Source organism: Apostichopus japonicus, chromosome 19 (assembly GCF_037975245.1).
Source record: "Apostichopus japonicus isolate 1M-3 chromosome 19, ASM3797524v1, whole genome shotgun sequence".
In the NCBI taxonomy this organism is placed as follows: Eukaryota; Metazoa; Echinodermata; class Holothuroidea; order Aspidochirotida; family Stichopodidae; genus Apostichopus; species Apostichopus japonicus.
The window spans coordinates 10,331,818-10,351,508 of record NC_092579.1 but is presented as its reverse complement, the minus strand read 5'-3'; the positions used below and the strand labels follow the sequence as shown (position 1 = coordinate 10,351,508).

Here is a 19,691-nt window from a genome sequence, read left to right as displayed (position 1 = left end):
TTACCAAAAGGTAATGTTGCATGTATTAGTAGTCATTCATGATGTCTCATGTACTTTGGCCAAAATTGTGTGTTAAAGCAATGTCTGCCATCAGCTAAAATCATGGCATGATTTCTGATGAAATGAATATTCATTATCTGTGATTATTTTCCGTTAATTTGAATATAAATTGTGTGATGATGACTGTCAATATTAATTTTGATTGTGGATCAATTTTGAGTAGTTAACCCAATTATTAATTTTAATGATTCTAGCAACGTCAGTATTTACTTCCCTCCTCGCATACTGTACCTGTCTGCATTCTATATGCACTGGAATTATAGGTTGTAAGCCTTGGTTCGCAGATGAACAATTGTTAACTGAGATATTGTTTGTTATTTCTATAAATTTCAATATTGATCATGTGATGATTCTTTTCATCTTGGATATTCATGATATATCTTAACACCACTGACAGGTTTGATGACTCATCGGCCTACTAATTGATCATGTGATGATACTTATCATCTTGAATATTCATGATATATATCTTAACATCTCTGACAGGTTTGATGACTCATCAGCCTACTACCACATGGATGACAGGGAAGGATTGGTCAGGGTCTGTAGACTTGCTCTTAACAGTAAATACGATAAGTTTAATTCCGATGGATTCAACGCACTTTATGCCAAACCACCCATTTTATACATCAGTGCAGCCTCCCGGCCAGGATTGGGGCAATTTGTGTGTGCACAGGTAAAGACAACATCTATGAAAATACAAAACTTACATATTTTTTAAGAAATGCTACTATACCAAATTTATTAGTAATTTTTTGCGGGTGGGGGGGGGTTGGGTTTGTTATTGATTCCATCAAAACATGGAATTTTTTTATAGCCATTTATACTTTGTTTTAGTAATTAATGTGTTCATGAGCTTGCTATATATATTATATTTGGGGATATATATGTGAAGATTTGCATTTTCCATGTGTTGTCTATCTTTTTAAATGCAATTATTACAACATCAATTTTATTGCCATAACTGATTTCTGGGTAGAACATTGCATCATATCAGTGGCGGAGCGTCCATACAGTCAGGGGGGGGGGGGCAGATGCGCCCCCTGACGGACTCAAATGGACTGCTGGTGCCCTTTTCAGCTTTTTACTACTGTTTACTTATTCGTGATTATTGAATTTTTTATTGCGCTTTCATTTACCTATTGACATTTGTCACATTATCTACAAATTAGCAAGGCCCAGAAAGGGTCATTTCCGGTGATCTTGGGAGTATCTTTACTCAAAAAATTTCTGTACGTGCCACGCCAACCTGTGGTGGCGCTCCGCTTAGATAGTGTCGAAAGCGCCCCTACAGACCATTCTCGCCCCCCCTGACCCTAACCCTTAGCTCCGCCACTGCATCATATGCCATAAGAGGTTATGACAACTTATGAACTGTTCATTATGCATGCAAAGACTCTCTATATATATGTACCTCTCATCTGAAGAGATATATGTTTCCTGAAACTGTCAATGTTACTTTCATTTTGTACAATTTTCAGCTTGGACTTCCTCTTTCTAGTCTGTGCACAGTACCGTGTAATACAATGTTTGGCTCTCAACACACAATGGTAAGTGAAAACAGATCACGATTACAAGAGTCATATATAATATTATAACATGACCTTTATTTCTTCCCCTATCCAATGCAAATTTATAAAACATTTTTTAATAAAGTTAGAATAGGAATCATTGGTTTGAAGTAGCCTGAAGGCTCACATTTAGTGATACTTTTTGGAGAAAAATTTTCGGCATTCAGAAAGTTAAGCAAAATTATTGAAACAAGAAGAGATTTCTGGTATTACAGAGTGCCACTAGATTCTCAACATCTGTTCTGGCAAAAAAAGTGGACCTGATAAGGGCTTTATTTTATAATATTTTTCATACAAAAACAGACATCTGTAGTAAAGTAACAGATGCCAAGGAGGGTTGTTAGATTAGATCGTAGACATAATGCAGGAAAACTACAGATCACCGTGGGAAACATCAAAACTCTTAAGTCCTGCTTAAATAAATAAAATGAATGAAGAAAAATAATAATGTGATTTAATCTCCACAAATTGAAGCTATTGTCAATTTGAATCAAGTAATTATAACAACTAAATTGACCGCTTCTGATGGCAATCCTGTTTGAGGTATTTGCTTTTGTCAGTTCTATGAATGGAAGAGCTCTATCGTAGTCCTTGTGCAGTTGTCTTCATCGACACAGTATGCATCGAACAGTTTACAGGCTGATAAGAATATTTATGCTTGAATGATTTGGAGATACACGTAGGTGTTTCAGCATACAGGCATATTTCAATATATACAGTATAGATTGGGGGTAAATATGTTCAATACTGCCACGTAAGCTTTGTGTAGGAGAAGCAAGTTGATAGTGTCCTTTGGCTTTATAGCAGTCCACAATGATCTCTCTCTCTCTCTCTTACATTGTCCTAGATTGTTCTCTTGATCCCAAACATCGTTACCATAGTTCTACCTCATACTCTTCCTGGAACATCCCAGAGTCCCACCCAATCTTTTGATTAATGCTACAGTTAGTGAGCTTTGTGTAATGTCAACTCAATTATCATCAGCCATGTAGCCTAATGTTTACTCATCAAGAATACTGTTAAAATTACTGTTAAACATATGAATCATTCAGACATCGACCCACCCCTATATGCCTGTCCCCCTCATGCCCAAGTCCACCCCTTTTGCCTCATACATAGTCATCTGTAATGTAAATCTGGTGGAAATTTGATACATTTATTTCAATCATATTTTATTTTATTTTTTTTACTTCCACATCATATTAGGACATTGCTTCATTAGAGAGACTAATAAAAGATGACATAGCTTCCAGTAAAACTCCCCTCCTGGTGGTGGCCAACGTAGGTACACCAATGGCAGGTCACACAGATAACCTTGGCAGGCTGCGATCAATATGTGATGAGAATGAACTATGGCTTCATGTCAATGGGTGAGTAATCAGTTGGCTAAGTTTATTTTATTTTATTTTTTGTATTTCTGACAGTCTACCAAGGTCAAACATTTCAAAAAATTGTGGTAGGGTTTCCTTGGGACTATCAGAAATGGTGTTTTTATTTTATGGCAGTCCAAACTTTTTTTGTATCACTTAGTGCATGGTGTTGGCAGCATGGTTTGGCATCTTCAACCACCAGAAATATCCTGCTTGTCAGGGCTGCACTAAATTATAGGACAACTACCAACAGTCAGTTAAAGAATCTGAATGAAAGGCTAGGCAAATCATTTTTTTCTCATATAAAATTTGCTGCAGTGAATTGTTGTTTAATATTCCCATTTTCTATCTCTTCAGTCACAACCTAGCGACTTTGTCACTTAGCACGGTGCCTTCTTCAGTACTAGTAAGTAAACATCCTCGCATCCATTTATTCCATTTTTCATCATCGTTCATTTTATCGTACCAAGTTTTAGATGAATAGTCAGGACAGACAAACCAAAAAAGGGAAATTTAGAATGAATGTGTTGAGTTAAATAAAAATTATAATTTTTTTGTTAAATGACTTTCCATGATATGATATTTTCATTAATAAAGAGTAAGAGAAGTGGAATATGACATCAACTTGGTAATTTATTCTAATCCTAATTTTGAACTCTCTCTTCTCAACAGGCTGCAAAGCGAGTGAACAGTATGACCTTACATCCAGGGACTTGGCTCGGACTTCCTGGTTCTCCTGCTGTTGTATCCTTCGTTCTAGTAATCTGGAAAATTTTATGACATTTTTGTTCTATTTCCATAAGTCACCCAATAAATTTATGACTTGAATGTTTCCAAAAAGGCCACCATATGTACGCCCTCCATTAATCTGCAGTTGAATGGTTAAAATAGTCAAATATGCCAGCTTAAGTTGGCCCATTTTTTGGAGAAAATGAGAAAATAAATAATAATAATAATAAATTACACTTATATAGCGCTCAATACAGTGTTTCAAAGCGCTTTACAAAGTAGGAAAGAGACAAAGGAAACCAAGGAAAATAGGAACTAGGAATTAAACAGAAATGTTTTTAGCTGTCTCTTGAATATACAAAGGGAGGGAGAGTCACGATTGCATTATATGCAAAATTGCATCATAAGCAAAGTACTACGCAAGAAATCTATACTTGTGGAACAACTTTGACTTTTTTTTTCCCTTGCTGAAGACAGAAGGAGTATATGCACTTGTAATTGCTTGTGTGTGTAGGTGTGACACTTCAGAAGGATAATTGGGGTACATTTCATTTTTGGTATGTAGGTGCTTGTTTGGGATTGTTGTTGGTTCTTTGGCCCTGTTTGCTGCAGAATACCAGGTAAGTGGTTTCCTGTCTACAACTCCATGCTATGGAGTGCAGCTATATGCTGGCCGACAACTCAAATGGATCCACGTATGCAGTATTTAAATTTTTACATCTAGCTTTATTCAATTTGATCCTTAATTTGGGGCAACAATGTAACAGACTCTGTACAAGACAGCCGATCCTGCTCTGGTGAGTTCAATCAGAAACTTTCGGACATCGTATTTTTTCTACTATTCGATCTTGTTTCCTCCGTTATGATTATCTACCCTTCCAACATCCTCCACTGGGCTCACCAGATTCACTCAGGTTACCTGGGCAGTGTTTTCTTTAGAGTCTTCTTTTTAATCCCCAAACAGTTACATTTAAATCAATTTTAGCTTTAGATGTTAACATCAAAAAGTGACTCCAGGGAATTGGATATGCAAAAGCAGACCGGTCTTGGTTCTTTTTGGGTATGAACGTCAATGTTTGCATCCGTAAACAACAGACTGAGTAAAGATGTGACTTGTCTGTTGTTATATCAGAGCAGCTAAATGTAAAATTATGTTGAAATGCAGACACTTGAGGAGATGGCTCAATCAGTCTGTTAACTTCCCAGGGAGGAAAAATGTCCTAAATATGACAGAAAAAATGTTTTCTTTAAAATTTAAACATAAGTTAACATTTTGTGACTTACTTAGATATTTTGGGGTAAGACATCATCTGCCCTGCCGATATACTCCATATAACTTGTTGCTTGTATTTCGGAAGAGTGCACATTTTCTTCCACATCTTCTAGTTAACTTTAACTCTACTTCGAAGTAATTCTCATTGTATAGCAATGGTTATTTTATGGCTCCTCTCTTTACCGCTTTACCTTTACCAATATGAAATAATATTCTCTGTTGATTTTGGAATTTTGATTTACTTCTTTTCATGTACAGAGTTTAGCAGCAGGCCTGATGTCCTCACAACCTCAGGAAAGGTTATGTGCATTGCCCATCTGGTTAGGAGTTCAAAGTCTGGGCTACAACGGTATCGTCAACCGGTTAACCCATGCTGCATCTCTTGTAAGCTTTTTTGGTGTGCCTCTAATGACATATTTATGATAACAAACAAGTTGCTTCAAATATGACTGCTTTTATTTGTTACATCAATTGTACCCTTTCCCTTTCCAAGAGGTACAGAAAACAGGGCAGAATGTTTAGTATGACTATTTAAGACCTGTGCTGGAAACTAAAAACCTAAAAATTTAATTCACATTGGTATTTTCTCAGAAAATCCTTGAATGCGAATCATCAATAGTAGACTGATGGTGTTGTTGGGTGGTATTGCTACTACCATTCAATATGCTGATGGTGTTGTTGGTGGGATTGCTACTACCATTCAATATGCTGATGGTGTTTTTGGTGGGATTGCTACTACCATTCAATATGCTGATGGTGTTTTTGGTGGGATTGCTACTACCACTAAATATGTTGAAATGACCAAGTTGGTTTGTGTCCTCCCTGCATCGGTGAAGTTCCTTGTCTGTATTCTCTGATGTTACTGTTTTATATTTATGTTTACTTCATCTTTTACCCTTGTATTTCCTGCTTTCTCTAGGAGGACTTATAAACCATCAGTTTTATTTTTAGACTTACCCAAAAATCTCCACAGGCGATTATCTCAGTGTCTCCCCGCTACTTTTCTATGTGAATTTTTTTTAAATTATTTCTTAATCTCACTCTTTTGTAACTCTCTTTGTACTTGAAGATGATTCATTGAAGTTGAATAGAATGAAAATTTGAAGGAAAGAAGGTAACAATTGATTGATTCTTTTTCCATTTTTCCATGATAACTTTGACAATAAAATGACATTATTTTGGTTAATCCGATAATTTCCTCAGAGTCAACATCTCTCTCAGAGATTGAATTCTTTGGGTGCTATTAATCTGACTGACAAGAAAGAAGCACCGAAGAAGGAACTCAAACTGGAGGGCTCTTTGAAAGATATGTTTATTCAAGCTATACAAGTATTTGTAAGTATATAAAAATGAGTTCAAACATCTTCAGCGTGTATGTATGAACTGAACTGCCCCTCATACACCCCCATCACACATGCCTACCTTATTCATTTTCAGTTTTCAGTTGTAACTTTATCGGTTCTGCCCACAATAAGACCACCTGATGGGGCTGCACCTTGTGCAGCTCGAGCAGGCATTATATCCACTACAAATCTAACACTCCTTAGTACATCTTTTCAATTCCTTTATGGTGATTTTCTGATCCAGTGATTCTCCTATCTTTGTGCCCGCATATGCCCCCACCCCCCCCCCTTAATTCTCATCTTACACGTCATCATATCTGGTAGGTTCCTAAGATAACTAATTTATAATGTGTGTAAAAGTAAGTTGGCCTGACATTTCGATCCTAGCAGGATCTTCAGGCTACCAAAAAACAAAAAAAAATTGTAGCCTCAGAAGAAGATCCTGCTAGGATCGAAACGTCAGGCCATCTTACTTTTACACATTCTATTACACAGGCTCTCTAGTGAATAAGCAGTTTGCTAACAGTTTTATTTTATTTTAATTTATAATGTGTTACAAGTATTCATTGATATTCTGCAGGCCCAGACTGATACTGTGTCACCCGTGGTAGTGTTTAAATTTGATGATGCTAGGGAAGGTCTTGGGAAGGAGTTTGCTGCGTACTCAGAAGGGAATACAGAGGTTGATGGTGAAGAGGAGGACTCTGATAGACTGCCAAAAGATTTACTTAATTCCTTTAATAAATGGGTGAGTAATTAAACAGTCATCAAACTTGTTCTTTTCCATGGTACAAATAAACAACTCAAACTCAACTCAGACAAGTCTATAACTTCAAAACCCACATTCACCAGACATTTGAAAAAGGAATTTATTAACTCGTACTAGTATTATTTAATCTTCTTCACGTATCCATCTCAGCATCATAAGGATATTATTACTGTATATTTAATCCTTATGTATATACTGTATTATATATATTTGTACATTTTTCTTTTCTTTTCTCCCAGGGAACCTCCTACCTTGTTAAGTCTTTTTAAGACTTTATAGGAGACTTCCTTGCCCATTGTACACAATTGGCAATAAAACAAATTAATTAATTAATTAAAAAACTAACAAATCTAGCATTGCTACTCACCATACAAATACCCTCATTCTTTTACTAAGGTCAATAAATGATAGTTTCCATAGGAATGCTCTGAAATATTTTTGGGTTGATTTTTTTCAAAAAATGAGCTATTAGCATAATTTCTCTCTGACAATACAACATTCGTCCCAAATCATATATGTCAATTAGGCTTGACAATGCTTTGTATCTATTGTGATAAGTGTTATAGCTGTTGGTTAAGTTTGTGATTATTTATTATGAAAAGAATAAACTTGGAATAAATCAATCCAACTTACTTTCTTGAATTTAGGGATACATGTTATATGACAGTTGCACAACAGATAAGTCTTGTGTTTTGTGCCCAAGTTCTGGGGAGTTAGTAATGCTAAAATTGCTAGCTGGAGTATGAATATTTAATAAGCTGATAGGGTTACCATCATTTCATCAAAGTGGAGGATTATATATCAACTGTTCCTTTTCTGATTAACAAATATAGAAACATACATTTTTGCAGTTGTGTGGCTCTCCGTTACTGTGTATTCTATGCATATCTACGCAATGGCACAAGCTGTGAAAACTGGGAGTTTTACTAATGATTTTGTTTAATGTTCTCTGTATTATTTACATATGTACATATATATATATATATATATATATATATATATATATATATATACATATATATATATATATATATATATATATATATATATATATATATATAAATGAAAATCGTAATGAGTTGGAAATATATATATATATATACATATACATATATACATTTCGTAGACTGCAGCCTTCGTTATTCCTTTTTAATGTGAAGAATTATTATTTTCCTGCAGCTGGGTGCTGAACTCAATAGAAGAGTGGCAAAGGTTTCCTTGGAGCTTGTAGAAGGAGAACAAGAGGGAGTTTGTCTGAAATTCAGTCCTATGCAGAGTGCACCCTGTGAGTATAATCTAGTAGAGAGGTGTGCGAACAATGGGGCGTAACCAAAACAAAAGTGGGTCACGAAAAATCTGCAGTGGGTCGGTCACAGGATTATTCTCCACGATCCAAGAAAGAGTTACCTACAATTTGTGGAGCTTGCCCAAGGAAATCGATGAATTTATGAAATTAAAATTAAATTATAAAATTTTTAAATCAAATTAATTCCATAGTCCCAGCTAGCTTTCATGTATTCTGAGCATGAATTATGGTTGGTCGAGCAGTCTACCTGGCTTGAGGTATGCACACTTAGGCTTTTGTTATGACTGCCTGACAGCGTATTGATCAAGTCAGTGATGAACCACTTTATCTTTCATGAACCCCTCCCCTATGCCCTCAGTTAACAACTGTTTAATAACCATTCATTAACAGATCATGGGACCACATCTGAAGATATTGACCATCTTATTGAGGAGCTTAAAGAAGTATTGGTGAGTAGAATGTTCAAACCTCGAGTAGACGATGTAATCTTATTTCATTGAAGTTCACCATTTGTACGCAGCTTGATATAACAGGATAGAACATATTAAAGTGTGGTATGTCCTTTTATCATTAAAGCAGATAGTTTGTTATGAGACTTTGTATCAAAGTTTTATGAAAGGTATGTGAGGGGCATCGTCTCTGTGTTATTTAGCTCTAACCAAAAGCTTTCATCCATCAACCAAACTATTGTCACCATTTAAGTGTCCACTGTTCTGACAGATTACCCAAAAGTGAGATGTTCTGCAAACAATAGACAGGGTATCAGGTATTTCACATTTCATTATGACTTAGTTTAGTTTAAGTTTAGTAGAAAAAAAGGATCAGGAGGGACACTCAAGTCCCCATCAAGGACCCTATATAGACCGGCAGCCCAGAGCACTTTGATCAAACGAACGAGGTACCAATATCTGAGTATTGGAACATTTGTGGAAAAACCCAGTATATCCAAAAGTGGACGTCTGCCGTGGTCGCTCTGCTGCATGTGGCCCATGGGGCCGGTTAAAGGGGGCCAACAAATGCATCTGATCAAACGAACGAGGTACCACTTGAAACCAATGTCAACTTAATGCATGAATGCCACATAGTACTGAATGGCCCATGACAGACAAATTTTCTGCTGCAAAGGGCCCGCCAGACGCCCCAAAAGGGCCCCTAAAAATGCATCTGATCAAACGAACGAGGTACCACTTGAAACCAATGTCAACTTAATGCATGAATGCCACAAAGTAATGAATGGCCCAATATTAAATGCAAAGGTACTTTCCACAGAGTAAAGAACTGCCAATGCAAGACAAATTTTCTTCTGCATAGGTCCCACCAGATAGAAAGAATAGGTTGCCCAATGCGGCCCTATATGGGCCTAATGGATTGTATATTGATGCAGAATATATGTGCCTTGTGACATGACATTTGTAACATTCCACAGAGTAAAGAAATGCCAATGCAATACAAATTTTCTTCTGCAAAAGGCCCTCCACATGTAAAAGAAATATGCAGTTTAAATAGTTAAGATGCCACAAGAAACCAATCTATAACAATCAAGAACATCCTGAATTATTCAAATTCCTTCCCGCTACATAGGCCAATGGAATAATGAGATTAGTATACTAGTAGGTGTATCAATTACTGAACATTTCATTGAGCAAAACAAAAATGACGCGAACTCAGTCTTTGAGGGAGATCCTGACAGTTATAATGCATTCTCAAATCCATTCTTGTTCCTTTTATCTATTCTTTTTCCTTTTATCCAGTCAGTACTTTGTATCGTGAGCAGTGTTTAACTTGACAGTTACTTTGTTTCGCTGGAAAGACTGGAGCAGATTAAAATCAGTTTATGTATTGTAAATAAGAAACCAAAAATCATTTTGTATCTTAAAACACTGTGTTTACGTTAGCATTGTAAATCTACAAAGTTTAAAATCTTGAGAAAGAACGCTCAAGTGTCATCTTAAGACATACATGTAGTCGAACAAAAGAGATTGTTTTGTTTCTTAAGCTCAGACAAAGAAACAATTATCAAACAATGGTGAAAATGCTCTATAACGTGTACTTAACGATAAAGGTTTGGGTTGAAAGTAATGCTTCAATTATGTATCTTTTAAAAACCATATTGGACAGTTTCAAGTTGAAACTGTCCAATATGGTTTTTAAAAGATACATAATTGAAGCATAGAAATGTATATGTACCTTTATGCTAGGTACACTCTTTAAAGGACTTAAAATGCTAAGATTGAACAAACAAATACTGATATCACCACGTATGACTCCATTCCCTGATACAAAATATAAAATGAGTAATTGGCGTATATTACTCCATCTTGGTCTTTTAGAACTTCCATCATTACACTAATTCAATTCGAATAGCTTGTAACAAGTCCAACAAATAGATGTGGCATCCATTTTTCAGAAATATGAATGCTAGATGAGGGTTTTTGTTTTCATCTATGAAGGGATCTTTTACCTTTGAAGAAAGTCATCTTGCTAGTTTAAAATGTACTAAAATCATAATTGGCAAAGATAGTAACAAAAGATCATTATGTGATTACTCTGAACATGACACATGTTAGGTTCGAAGTATAAGAACTGAGAATTCATGTCTCTTGACAGTGATTAAACACTGGAGTGTGTGCATTGTAAAAAGACACTGCATTTGCCATTCAGACAGATCTCTAAGTTTATGAAAATTAAGTATTCCCATGAACTTGATTCTAAAAAGACAATGGAAGCTCAAATCAATGTTTCATTGTCGGAGTCATCACTCCAAGATGGTTCAGTACTTGAATCATCGCCATCAAACTCGGAAGCCACGTCTGGTCGGCTACTTTGAAAATCTTCGCTCAGTTCCCCCTCTTGGAATAGATGATCTGGGAGAGCCAGTCCCTCAAACCAGTCAGGGCTGTAGCACCCATTCTTGCTCTTCCAACCGTAGTTCTGTGGATCCAAGCCAGGCAAGACTCTTCCTCAGAGTGTTAGAATTATAATGTGGGGAACTGTAATTTTTGCCCAGGCCAGCAAATCCCAAAATATTTAGAGGCTTAGGTGAAAGTGTTATCTTTACTTTGCTTAGAGCAGCGAATAGCTAAATAAGATAAAACACTGGTCTTGTGTACAGTAACTCCAATTTATGCTGGAAACAATATAATCATGAGCTTGAAATGTCATGTTACAAGGCACATATATCCAATTCTTTAGACCCATATATAGGGCCACATTGGGCCACCTATTCTTTCTATCTGGTGGGACCTATGCAGAAGAAAATTTGTCTTGCATTGGCAGTTCTTTACTCTGTGGAAAGTACCTTTGCATTTAATATTGTTTTTGTGTGGATCCAAACCGGTTTTGAGTGGTATCTTGCATATTTAATCTGGGTCAATGCTACGATAATGGGCATTTTGGGCCATATTTGGGGGCGTCTGGCGGGCCCTTAGCAGTAGAAAATTTGTCTGGCATGGGCCATTCAGTACTTTGTGGCATTCATGCATTAAGTTGACATTGGTTTCAAGTGGTACCTCGTTCGTTTGATCAAATGCATTTTTATGGGCCCTTTTGGGGCGTCTGGCGGGCCCTTTGTAGCAGAAAATTTGTCTGGCATGATGATTTCCATAGTCTGTAAGATCAACCCGAACATTCCAAACCGATTTTGAGTGGTACCTTGCATATTTAATCTGGGTCAATGCTACGCTAATGGGCATTTGGGCCATATTTGGGGGCGTCTGGCGGGCCCTTAGCAGTAGAAAATTTGTCTGGCATGGGCCATTCAGTACTTTGTGGCATTCATGCATTAAGTTGACATTGGTTTCAAGTGGTACCTCGTTCGTTTGATCAGATGCATTTTTAGGGGCCCTTTTGGGGCGTCTGGCGGCCCTTTGTAGCAGAAAATTTGTCTGGCATGAGGATTTCCATAGTCTGTAAGGTCAACCCGAACATTTCAAACCGGTTTTGAGTGGTACCTTGCATATTTAATCTGGGTCAATGCTACGATAATGGGCATTTGGGCCATATTTGGGGGCGTCTGGCGGGCCCTTAGCAGCAGAAAATTTGTCTGGCATGGGCCATTCATTACTTTGTGGCATTCATGCATTAAGTTGACATTGGTTTCAAGTGGTACCTCGTTCGTTTGATCAGATGCATTTTTAGGGGCCCTTTTGGGGCGTCTGGCGGGCCCTTTGCAGCAGAAAATTTGTCTGTCATGGGCCATTCAGTACTATGTGGCATTCATGCATTAAGTTGACATTGGTTTCAAGTGGTACCTCGTTCGTTTGATCAAATGCATTTTTATGGGCCCTTTTGGGGCGTCTGGCGGGCCCTTTGTAGCAGAAAATTTGTCTGGCATGATGATTTCCATAGTCTGTAAGATCAACCCGAACATTTCAAACCGATTTTGAGTGGTACCTTGCATATTTAATCTGGGTCAATGCTACGCTAATGGGCATTTGGGCCATATTTGGGGGCGTCTGGCGGGCCCTTAGCAGCAGAAAATTTGTCTGGCATGGGCCATTCATTACTTTGTGGCATTCATGCATTAAGTTGACATTGGTTTCAAGTGGTACCTCGTTCGTTTGATCAGATGCATTTTTAGGGGCCCTTTTGGGGCGTCTGGCGGGCCCTTTGCAGCAGAAAATTTGTCTGTCATGGGCCATTCAGTACTATGTGGCATTCATGCATTAAGTTGACATTGGTTTCAAGTGGTACCTCGTTCGTTTGATCAAATGCATTTTTATGGGCCCTTTTGGGGCGTCTGGCGGGCCCTTTGTAGCAGAAAATTTGTCTGGCATGATGATTTCCATAGTCTGTAAGATCAACCCGAACATTCCAAACCGATTTTGAGTGGTACCTTGCATATTTAATCTGGGTCAATGCTACGCTAATGGGCATTTGGGCCATATTTGGGGGCGTCTGGCGGGCCCTTAGCAGTAGAAAATTTGTCTGGCATGGGCCATTCAGTACTTTGTGGCATTCATGCATTAAGTTGACATTGGTTTCAAGTGGTACCTCGTTCGTTTGATCAGATGCATTTTTAGGGGCCCTTTTGGGGCGTCTGGCGGCCCTTTGTAGCAGAAAATTTGTCTGGCATGAGGATTTCCATAGTCTGTAAGGTCAACCCGAACATTTCAAACCGGTTTTGAGTGGTACCTTGCATATTTAATCTGGGTCAATGCTACGATAATGGGCATTTGGGCCATATTTGGGGGCGTCTGGCGGGCCCTTAGCAGCAGAAAATTTGTCTGGCATGGGCCATTCATTACTTTGTGGCATTCATGCATTAAGTTGACATTGGTTTCAAGTGGTACCTCGTTCGTTTGATCAGATGCATTTTTAGGGGCCCTTTTGGGGCGTCTGGCGGGCCCTTTGCAGCAGAAAATTTGTCTGTCATGGGCCATTCAGTACTATGTGGCATTCATGCATTAAGTTGACATTGGTTTCAAGTGGTACCTCGTTCGTTTGATCAGATGCATTTTTTGGCCCCCTTTAACCGGCCCCATGGGCCACATGCAGCAGAGCGACCACGGCAGATGTCCACTTTTGGATATACTGGGTTTTTCCACAAATGTTCCAATACTCAGATATTGGTACCTCGTTCGTTTGATCAAAGTGCTCTGGGCTGCCGGTCTAATAGGAGAGGGGGAAAAAAACTGAAGATACAAACACTCAGACCCGATTACAATGCTTAAAGTGCTTGTCCAAAGCATTCTTAAACCCATTCACACTACTTGCAAGTACAGTTTTCTCAGGCAAACGGTTCCAATCATTCACAACCCTATTAGAAAAAAAGTGATGCCGAATATTAATCCTACTTTGTGACTTTTGGAGTTTAAGACAATGACCTCTGGTACAACTGCTATTAGCAAACAGTAGTTGGTCTTTGTAATGAGTGATAGTCAGGGACTCTGAAGAGGCAGTAATTATTTTAGAGTAGACTTTCGTCAGTATTTCTTTATCATTTAGAAGCTTAGCCTGGACCAAGTTGAGCGTAGGAAGTTATGCAAGAGATTCAAGGGTATAATTAACTCATCAAAAGAAAACTGTCGTAATGATGAAGTTTTGGAAAGAGCAAAAGAATTAACTGGTCAGAATGGGTTAGGAATCAGTGACCGCAGGATTGAAAGGAATTAATTATGGATAATGTCTTGTCTCTTATATCTCCATGGATACAGAACGACCTTGACTACACGATAAAGCAGAGGTCAACCTTTAAGAGTTTGGTAGAGGACCGGGAGAACCTGATCTATATAGAGGATGCCAGTCATGCGGGACTAGGTGCAGTGCAGTAAGTGTCCATGTTATTGGAAAAGTCTGTGTAGGGATTTTTGGATCTTGATTTAACACTTTAACTGATAATGTAACTTATAAATTACTTATGTAACTGGTGAACAGAATTCCATACATGTTTTATGAAGTATTGCTGGGCATCCAAACAGATTCAGTTTAGCTTGCTGTGAGCCTATTTACCTAATGACAATGATAATATCTCTTCCCATGAGCCATATTTTTTGCCAATTGGAGCTAGGCCCATTTATGTTTGCACTCTGAATGTGTGGTAGGCTGCCATAAGGGTATAATTCTGTAGACATTTATCTGCTGTTTAACACAGTTAAAAATAAGGCATCTAAACTCAACAGAGCCATAAAGATTCAGCTTCTAGTAATACACTCGAGCAATGGCTTTTCAACAATGCTGTGGATTAGTTATATGAAGAAATAAGCTTTGTTACTTAGCATAAATCAATTGCTTTTTGGAGATATCATTTTGTAACTAACCAGTCATCTTGAAGAATCCACACTATTGTTGTTTATGAAGTTATTTTGGTTGATACTCTTGCCTGGCACAAGATTTTACTTTCATTGTATCAAGATTCAAACCAAAGAAGATATACTATCCATCTGACAGCAAACATGTTTGGATTTCATCAACCCAAGCAAAATATTTCTACCAAAGTCGTAACTTAAAACGAAGCAGAATTGCCGTTATCGTTATTGTAAATGAAAAGAGATGTTGTTTTTCTCCCAGCCATGAGTGTATTACTGTGCTCACCAAACGCCTTTTAAACCAGAGAGCTACTTCTTCCTCAGACACTTAAATGTAAACATTTTTAACTAACTTATTTTTTGCTGTAAAATAGATTTATTCCAGACTACCTGAAGAAGGAAGATTCAGAGGCTGGTAGGAAGGAACTCATCTCTGTCAACTCTGACATCATCCAGAGGTTGGAGATCGGTGAGGAGAAACTCCCCCTGATAGCCCTGCCGGCCGACAGGGACACGATAGCCGTGGGGGTAGGGGTCGTCAAGCCCGGCACAAACATCGAAGAGATCGTGGAAGGTGCCTGGGCTATTGGCAAAGAGCTGGAAGATTCATCCAAGGTAAATTGTAGTACTAGCTGCTGGACTGCCCACTTTTAATCTTTCAAACTTCTAATCCTCCATCTTATTTCTTATTTGTTCATTCTTTCATTATTGTACATTTTACGTCTTTTATGTATCATTAGTTTGTGTCCTATTTATAAATTTTGTAATTTATACTGGAATAAAGAAATTGAATTGAAAATTTACAGTACAGATTTTGAGATTTGACTTGATAACATCATCAACGATATGGCTTTGTGAAAAGTCACATCCAAATAATAAACTTCTTGTTGATGAAGCTGTAAGTTTTTATAATATATCTGGGTTTTAAGGACAAGTCAACTTCTTCCTCTTTGTAAATTTGCTGACGGAGTTACAAACCTTCCCTGTGAAATTATTCCAAAAGGACGAAGAATCCTCCCTTCCTTTTTGAATTTAGTCGTGAAGTGTAGATATGTAAAAGTCCCATGGATTTACACTAAGGATTGTAGTAGATTGAGGAAGGACGTATTTTGTAGCAGCGGTGATGATGGGGGTGGGGGGTTGAGGTTGTGGGAGAGGGGCGACAGACCAAAGACGGGGGAATTGTCCCTTTATAGTTTCTGATGTTCGCTGAATTATCCTATGCTTGTATTATTTTTCTTTCAGTTTTTGGAGAGTATGTCTGAAATCATCAGAAAAGGAATTGAAGAAGCAGTGAAGGAATTGGAGAAGGAGAATGAAAATAAATTAATGGAAGAGGTAAGGTTTGAGAAAGAGTGCATCTCACAGAGTCACTGATATAATGTATGTATGTATTTAAGATCCTCCTGCAAGCAGGAAGTCACGAAGAACCATCATTGGCTTATCAAAGCCGCAAGCTGACCGAAGTCCGTTTCTTACATTCATATTTAACGTCCATGATTATGAATTGTTAATTGTCAACAACTCTGTAACTGAATGACATACATTAATCTTGGAGTGACTCGAACCGGGGACCTTATGAATGGAACGCACCGGCGTTAACCACTGATCTAACACTCCTAGATCATTCCATCCTTATCATTCCTTCATAGTGGAGTGATGCACAGAGCTGAAAATCTATCCTGTCATCTTGCATGTACTATTTTGTGTACTTCAGTGCATGTCAACTTAACATACCAAAACAAGGAATATAGTATAAAAAAATTCTCCTTAATGCACAACCTAGATTATACCACAGAAGGTATGATATCAATGCCAAACACTGATCATTTAATAAAAATAAAAATACCAACAAAATGATTGAAAATACTGCCGAGTGGATAAATATTCTTTTGCCTTGAGTAGCTTTAAAAGTGACAGAGGTTTTTGTGGGGGCAGGAAAACAAACCACCTAATATTACTGCTCTGTTATAACCTGCTTTAATGGACTTATGATAGAGTTTCTGACAGACCTTTAGAGATGATAGACTGGGTTCACACAAAGAAAAGTTTCTAACTTGGGCTTTTTTAAGATGTCTCCTTTTAATCAGTGATTCATTTCTGAATTCACTCTTGTCTTTTCTTCCAGGGTGTTCTGAGACAGATACCACTGATGAGCGCTTTCGTCAATTGGTGGTCTCCTCCCCCCAAGGATGCAGTCATCAAGGGTCGTACACTCAACCTCTCCTCAGGTGAGATCAACCAGACATTCACTATTTGACGAAGAGTCAAGTGTAGTAAATCCCACTCAATTTGTAGTTAGATTTCTCAAACTAAATATAAATGAAGCAAAGGGCTTTAAAGTAAAGATAGATTCTGTCCGCATATTGTTAATGGCTCAGACATATGCTCAATTCTCATACAATATCAAGTTGTATGTAAAGTGGCTGTGCAATATTAAGTTTTCTTAAGTGGTCGCACATCAATTAACCCTTGTTTCGAAAAGAATAGTCCGAGAGGATTTTAATATTAATGATAGATAACCTGAAATATTACAGAAGAACCCTTGAACAAAGCATATATAGATATATAGGTTGCAACATTTTTTGATCTATCAAAAAAGTTGAAGTCTATAACTTCAAAACCCACATTCACCAGACATTTGAAAAAAGGAATTTATTAACTCGTTCTAGTATCATATAACCTATTCACGTATCCATCTCAGCATCATTAGGATATTATTACTGTATATTTAATCCTTATGTATATAATGCATGATATATAATTGTACATTTTTCTTTTCTCCCAGGGAGTCTCCTACCTTGTTAAGTCTTTTTAAGACTTTTATAGGAGACTTCCTTTCCCATTGTACACAATTGGCGATAAAACAGATAAATGAATTAACATCACAGATTCACTTTTGTAGTCTCAACCCCGAATTAACACTCTTGTACTATTGCCTCATTTTGACAGGACAACTGGCTAGTACAGAGGCAACCTACAACCTGAAGATGCAGCTATTCAAAGATGATGACGGAAAAACTCCTCCTCAAACGCCTGAGCCGACGCCAGTGACCAGCGGTGACGAAGATGGAGGCCAAGAGACGGAGACACCATCGGAGGAGGAGGTCAAGGAGGAAACTCCGGCTGCCACCCCCAACGGACCGATACCCGGCGATCCACCAAAATCCATCCTGAAGAAGAAAGATTTGGAAGGAGAGGAGAGCCAGGAAGTTCAAGGGAAGCAGATCATGGAGGATGGTGCTGAGAGCCAACAGTGAGTATTGGGAACTGTTTGGAAGAGAATGATGGGAGAGAAGGCTATGTGATGTGGGGTTTCTCTCAGGTCTGTCTCTTAACTGTATTTGAGGTAGCTTTTACGGTATTTTCCTCATGTTTATTATCGTCATCCATTGTGTTTAACTTATTTTAGAAGGGATGAGTAACTTCTAAAAAGGTTTGTCTTGGGTGGCGGGGGGAGGGGGGGGTTACATTCGTAAGGTTCTTACAAATGATGAAAGTGATAGAAGATGAGGAAATAAGGTAGGAAGGAATACCAAGGGGTACATGACATCCATTCCAAATATTTGGTACTTTAATATCATTTAGCATGGAACCTATTAATGGACCAAGAGGTGATCAATGGGGCAGGATTGGGATAAGAGGGACTGTAATGGTATAATAACTGAGAAGGGTAAGCGGCTCAGGGAGGCTTCAAAAGGGACTGGGAATAAATTGGAGGTACTGAGTGGGGGTTGGGGTTATTGGGACTTGTAAGGGATGAAAGGGACTTGGATGGAATAAAAGAGACTGGGAAGATTTTCAAGGACTGAAAAGGTGTAAAGGTGCCTGGGAAGGGAAAAGGGGTACTAGGAGGAGGGTAAAAAGGACTGGGAGAGGAAAGGGGTTTGTCTTATTATTATAAAACTTTGGGTGCTTTTGTAAAGGCATCTTTTGAGTATCCAGTTTCTTAGTAATGTTATGAATCATGTGTAATAGGATCTGAGACTAGTATCTGTGGAGGGGATTGGTTAATATCTCGCCATTCATCTGTTTATTCAGCGCAATCTATCAGGGCGATACCCTGGCGGACTTGTTAGCCGGAGGGCGCCACCTCTCCTCCCGAAACCACCACTCAGAGAGTGATAACGATAGTGTCTTCCTGGACTGAGGGTGATAATGTCTATGTGTTTGCGCTCGTGGTGACATATTTTTGAAAAACTGTTGCAGCTTTGCAAACTTTAGCTCCATTTGAATCCCTGACACCCCGGCTTCACTCCCCGTTGTCAAGCGGCATTTGAGTTGCTACGTGTATAGTCCTCTGCACCACCCACCTACCCCTTCTAGGTGTTTACCCCACCCACTCCTATCTTCCTCTGTTAAAGTCCTTTGCTTTATGTGGCTTCACTGTTAGAGAGGTCCAGCTGTGTGTTAATATGCCTGCTATGTTTCCTTATAGAATAGTGTTGTGGCATACCAGCAGTCTACAATGATGGAAGAAACATGAAGATTTTTTTTTTTTTTTTTTGGGGGGGGGGCTGTTTG

General features: G+C 38.2%; 1 protein-coding gene across 4 annotated transcripts in view; it reads left to right on the top strand.

The window, feature by feature from the left end:
* LOC139959641 (putative pyridoxal-dependent decarboxylase domain-containing protein 2) overlaps positions 1-19,691 on the top strand; it is a 43,864-nt gene that overhangs the window by 17,813 nt on the left and 6,360 nt on the right. For all 4 annotated transcript variants that reach the window (XM_071957428.1, XM_071957430.1, XM_071957427.1 and 1 more), the window contains 16 exons: positions 547-736; positions 1,542-1,610; positions 2,838-3,001; positions 3,359-3,407; positions 3,674-3,745; positions 4,498-4,527; positions 5,262-5,387; positions 6,207-6,338; positions 6,927-7,094; positions 8,295-8,400; positions 8,812-8,870; positions 14,577-14,689; positions 15,542-15,782; positions 16,413-16,505; positions 17,296-17,398; positions 18,120-18,423. In XM_071957428.1, the coding sequence (XP_071813529.1) occupies positions 547-736; positions 1,542-1,610; positions 2,838-3,001; positions 3,359-3,407; positions 3,674-3,745; positions 4,498-4,527; positions 5,262-5,387; positions 6,207-6,338; positions 6,927-7,094; positions 8,295-8,400; positions 8,812-8,870; positions 14,577-14,689; positions 15,542-15,782; positions 16,413-16,505; positions 17,296-17,398; positions 18,120-18,423 (2,019 nt within the window). The remainder of the gene's footprint in view (positions 1-546; positions 737-1,541; positions 1,611-2,837; positions 3,002-3,358; positions 3,408-3,673; positions 3,746-4,497; positions 4,528-5,261; positions 5,388-6,206; positions 6,339-6,926; positions 7,095-8,294; positions 8,401-8,811; positions 8,871-14,576; positions 14,690-15,541; positions 15,783-16,412; positions 16,506-17,295; positions 17,399-18,119; positions 18,424-19,691) is intronic.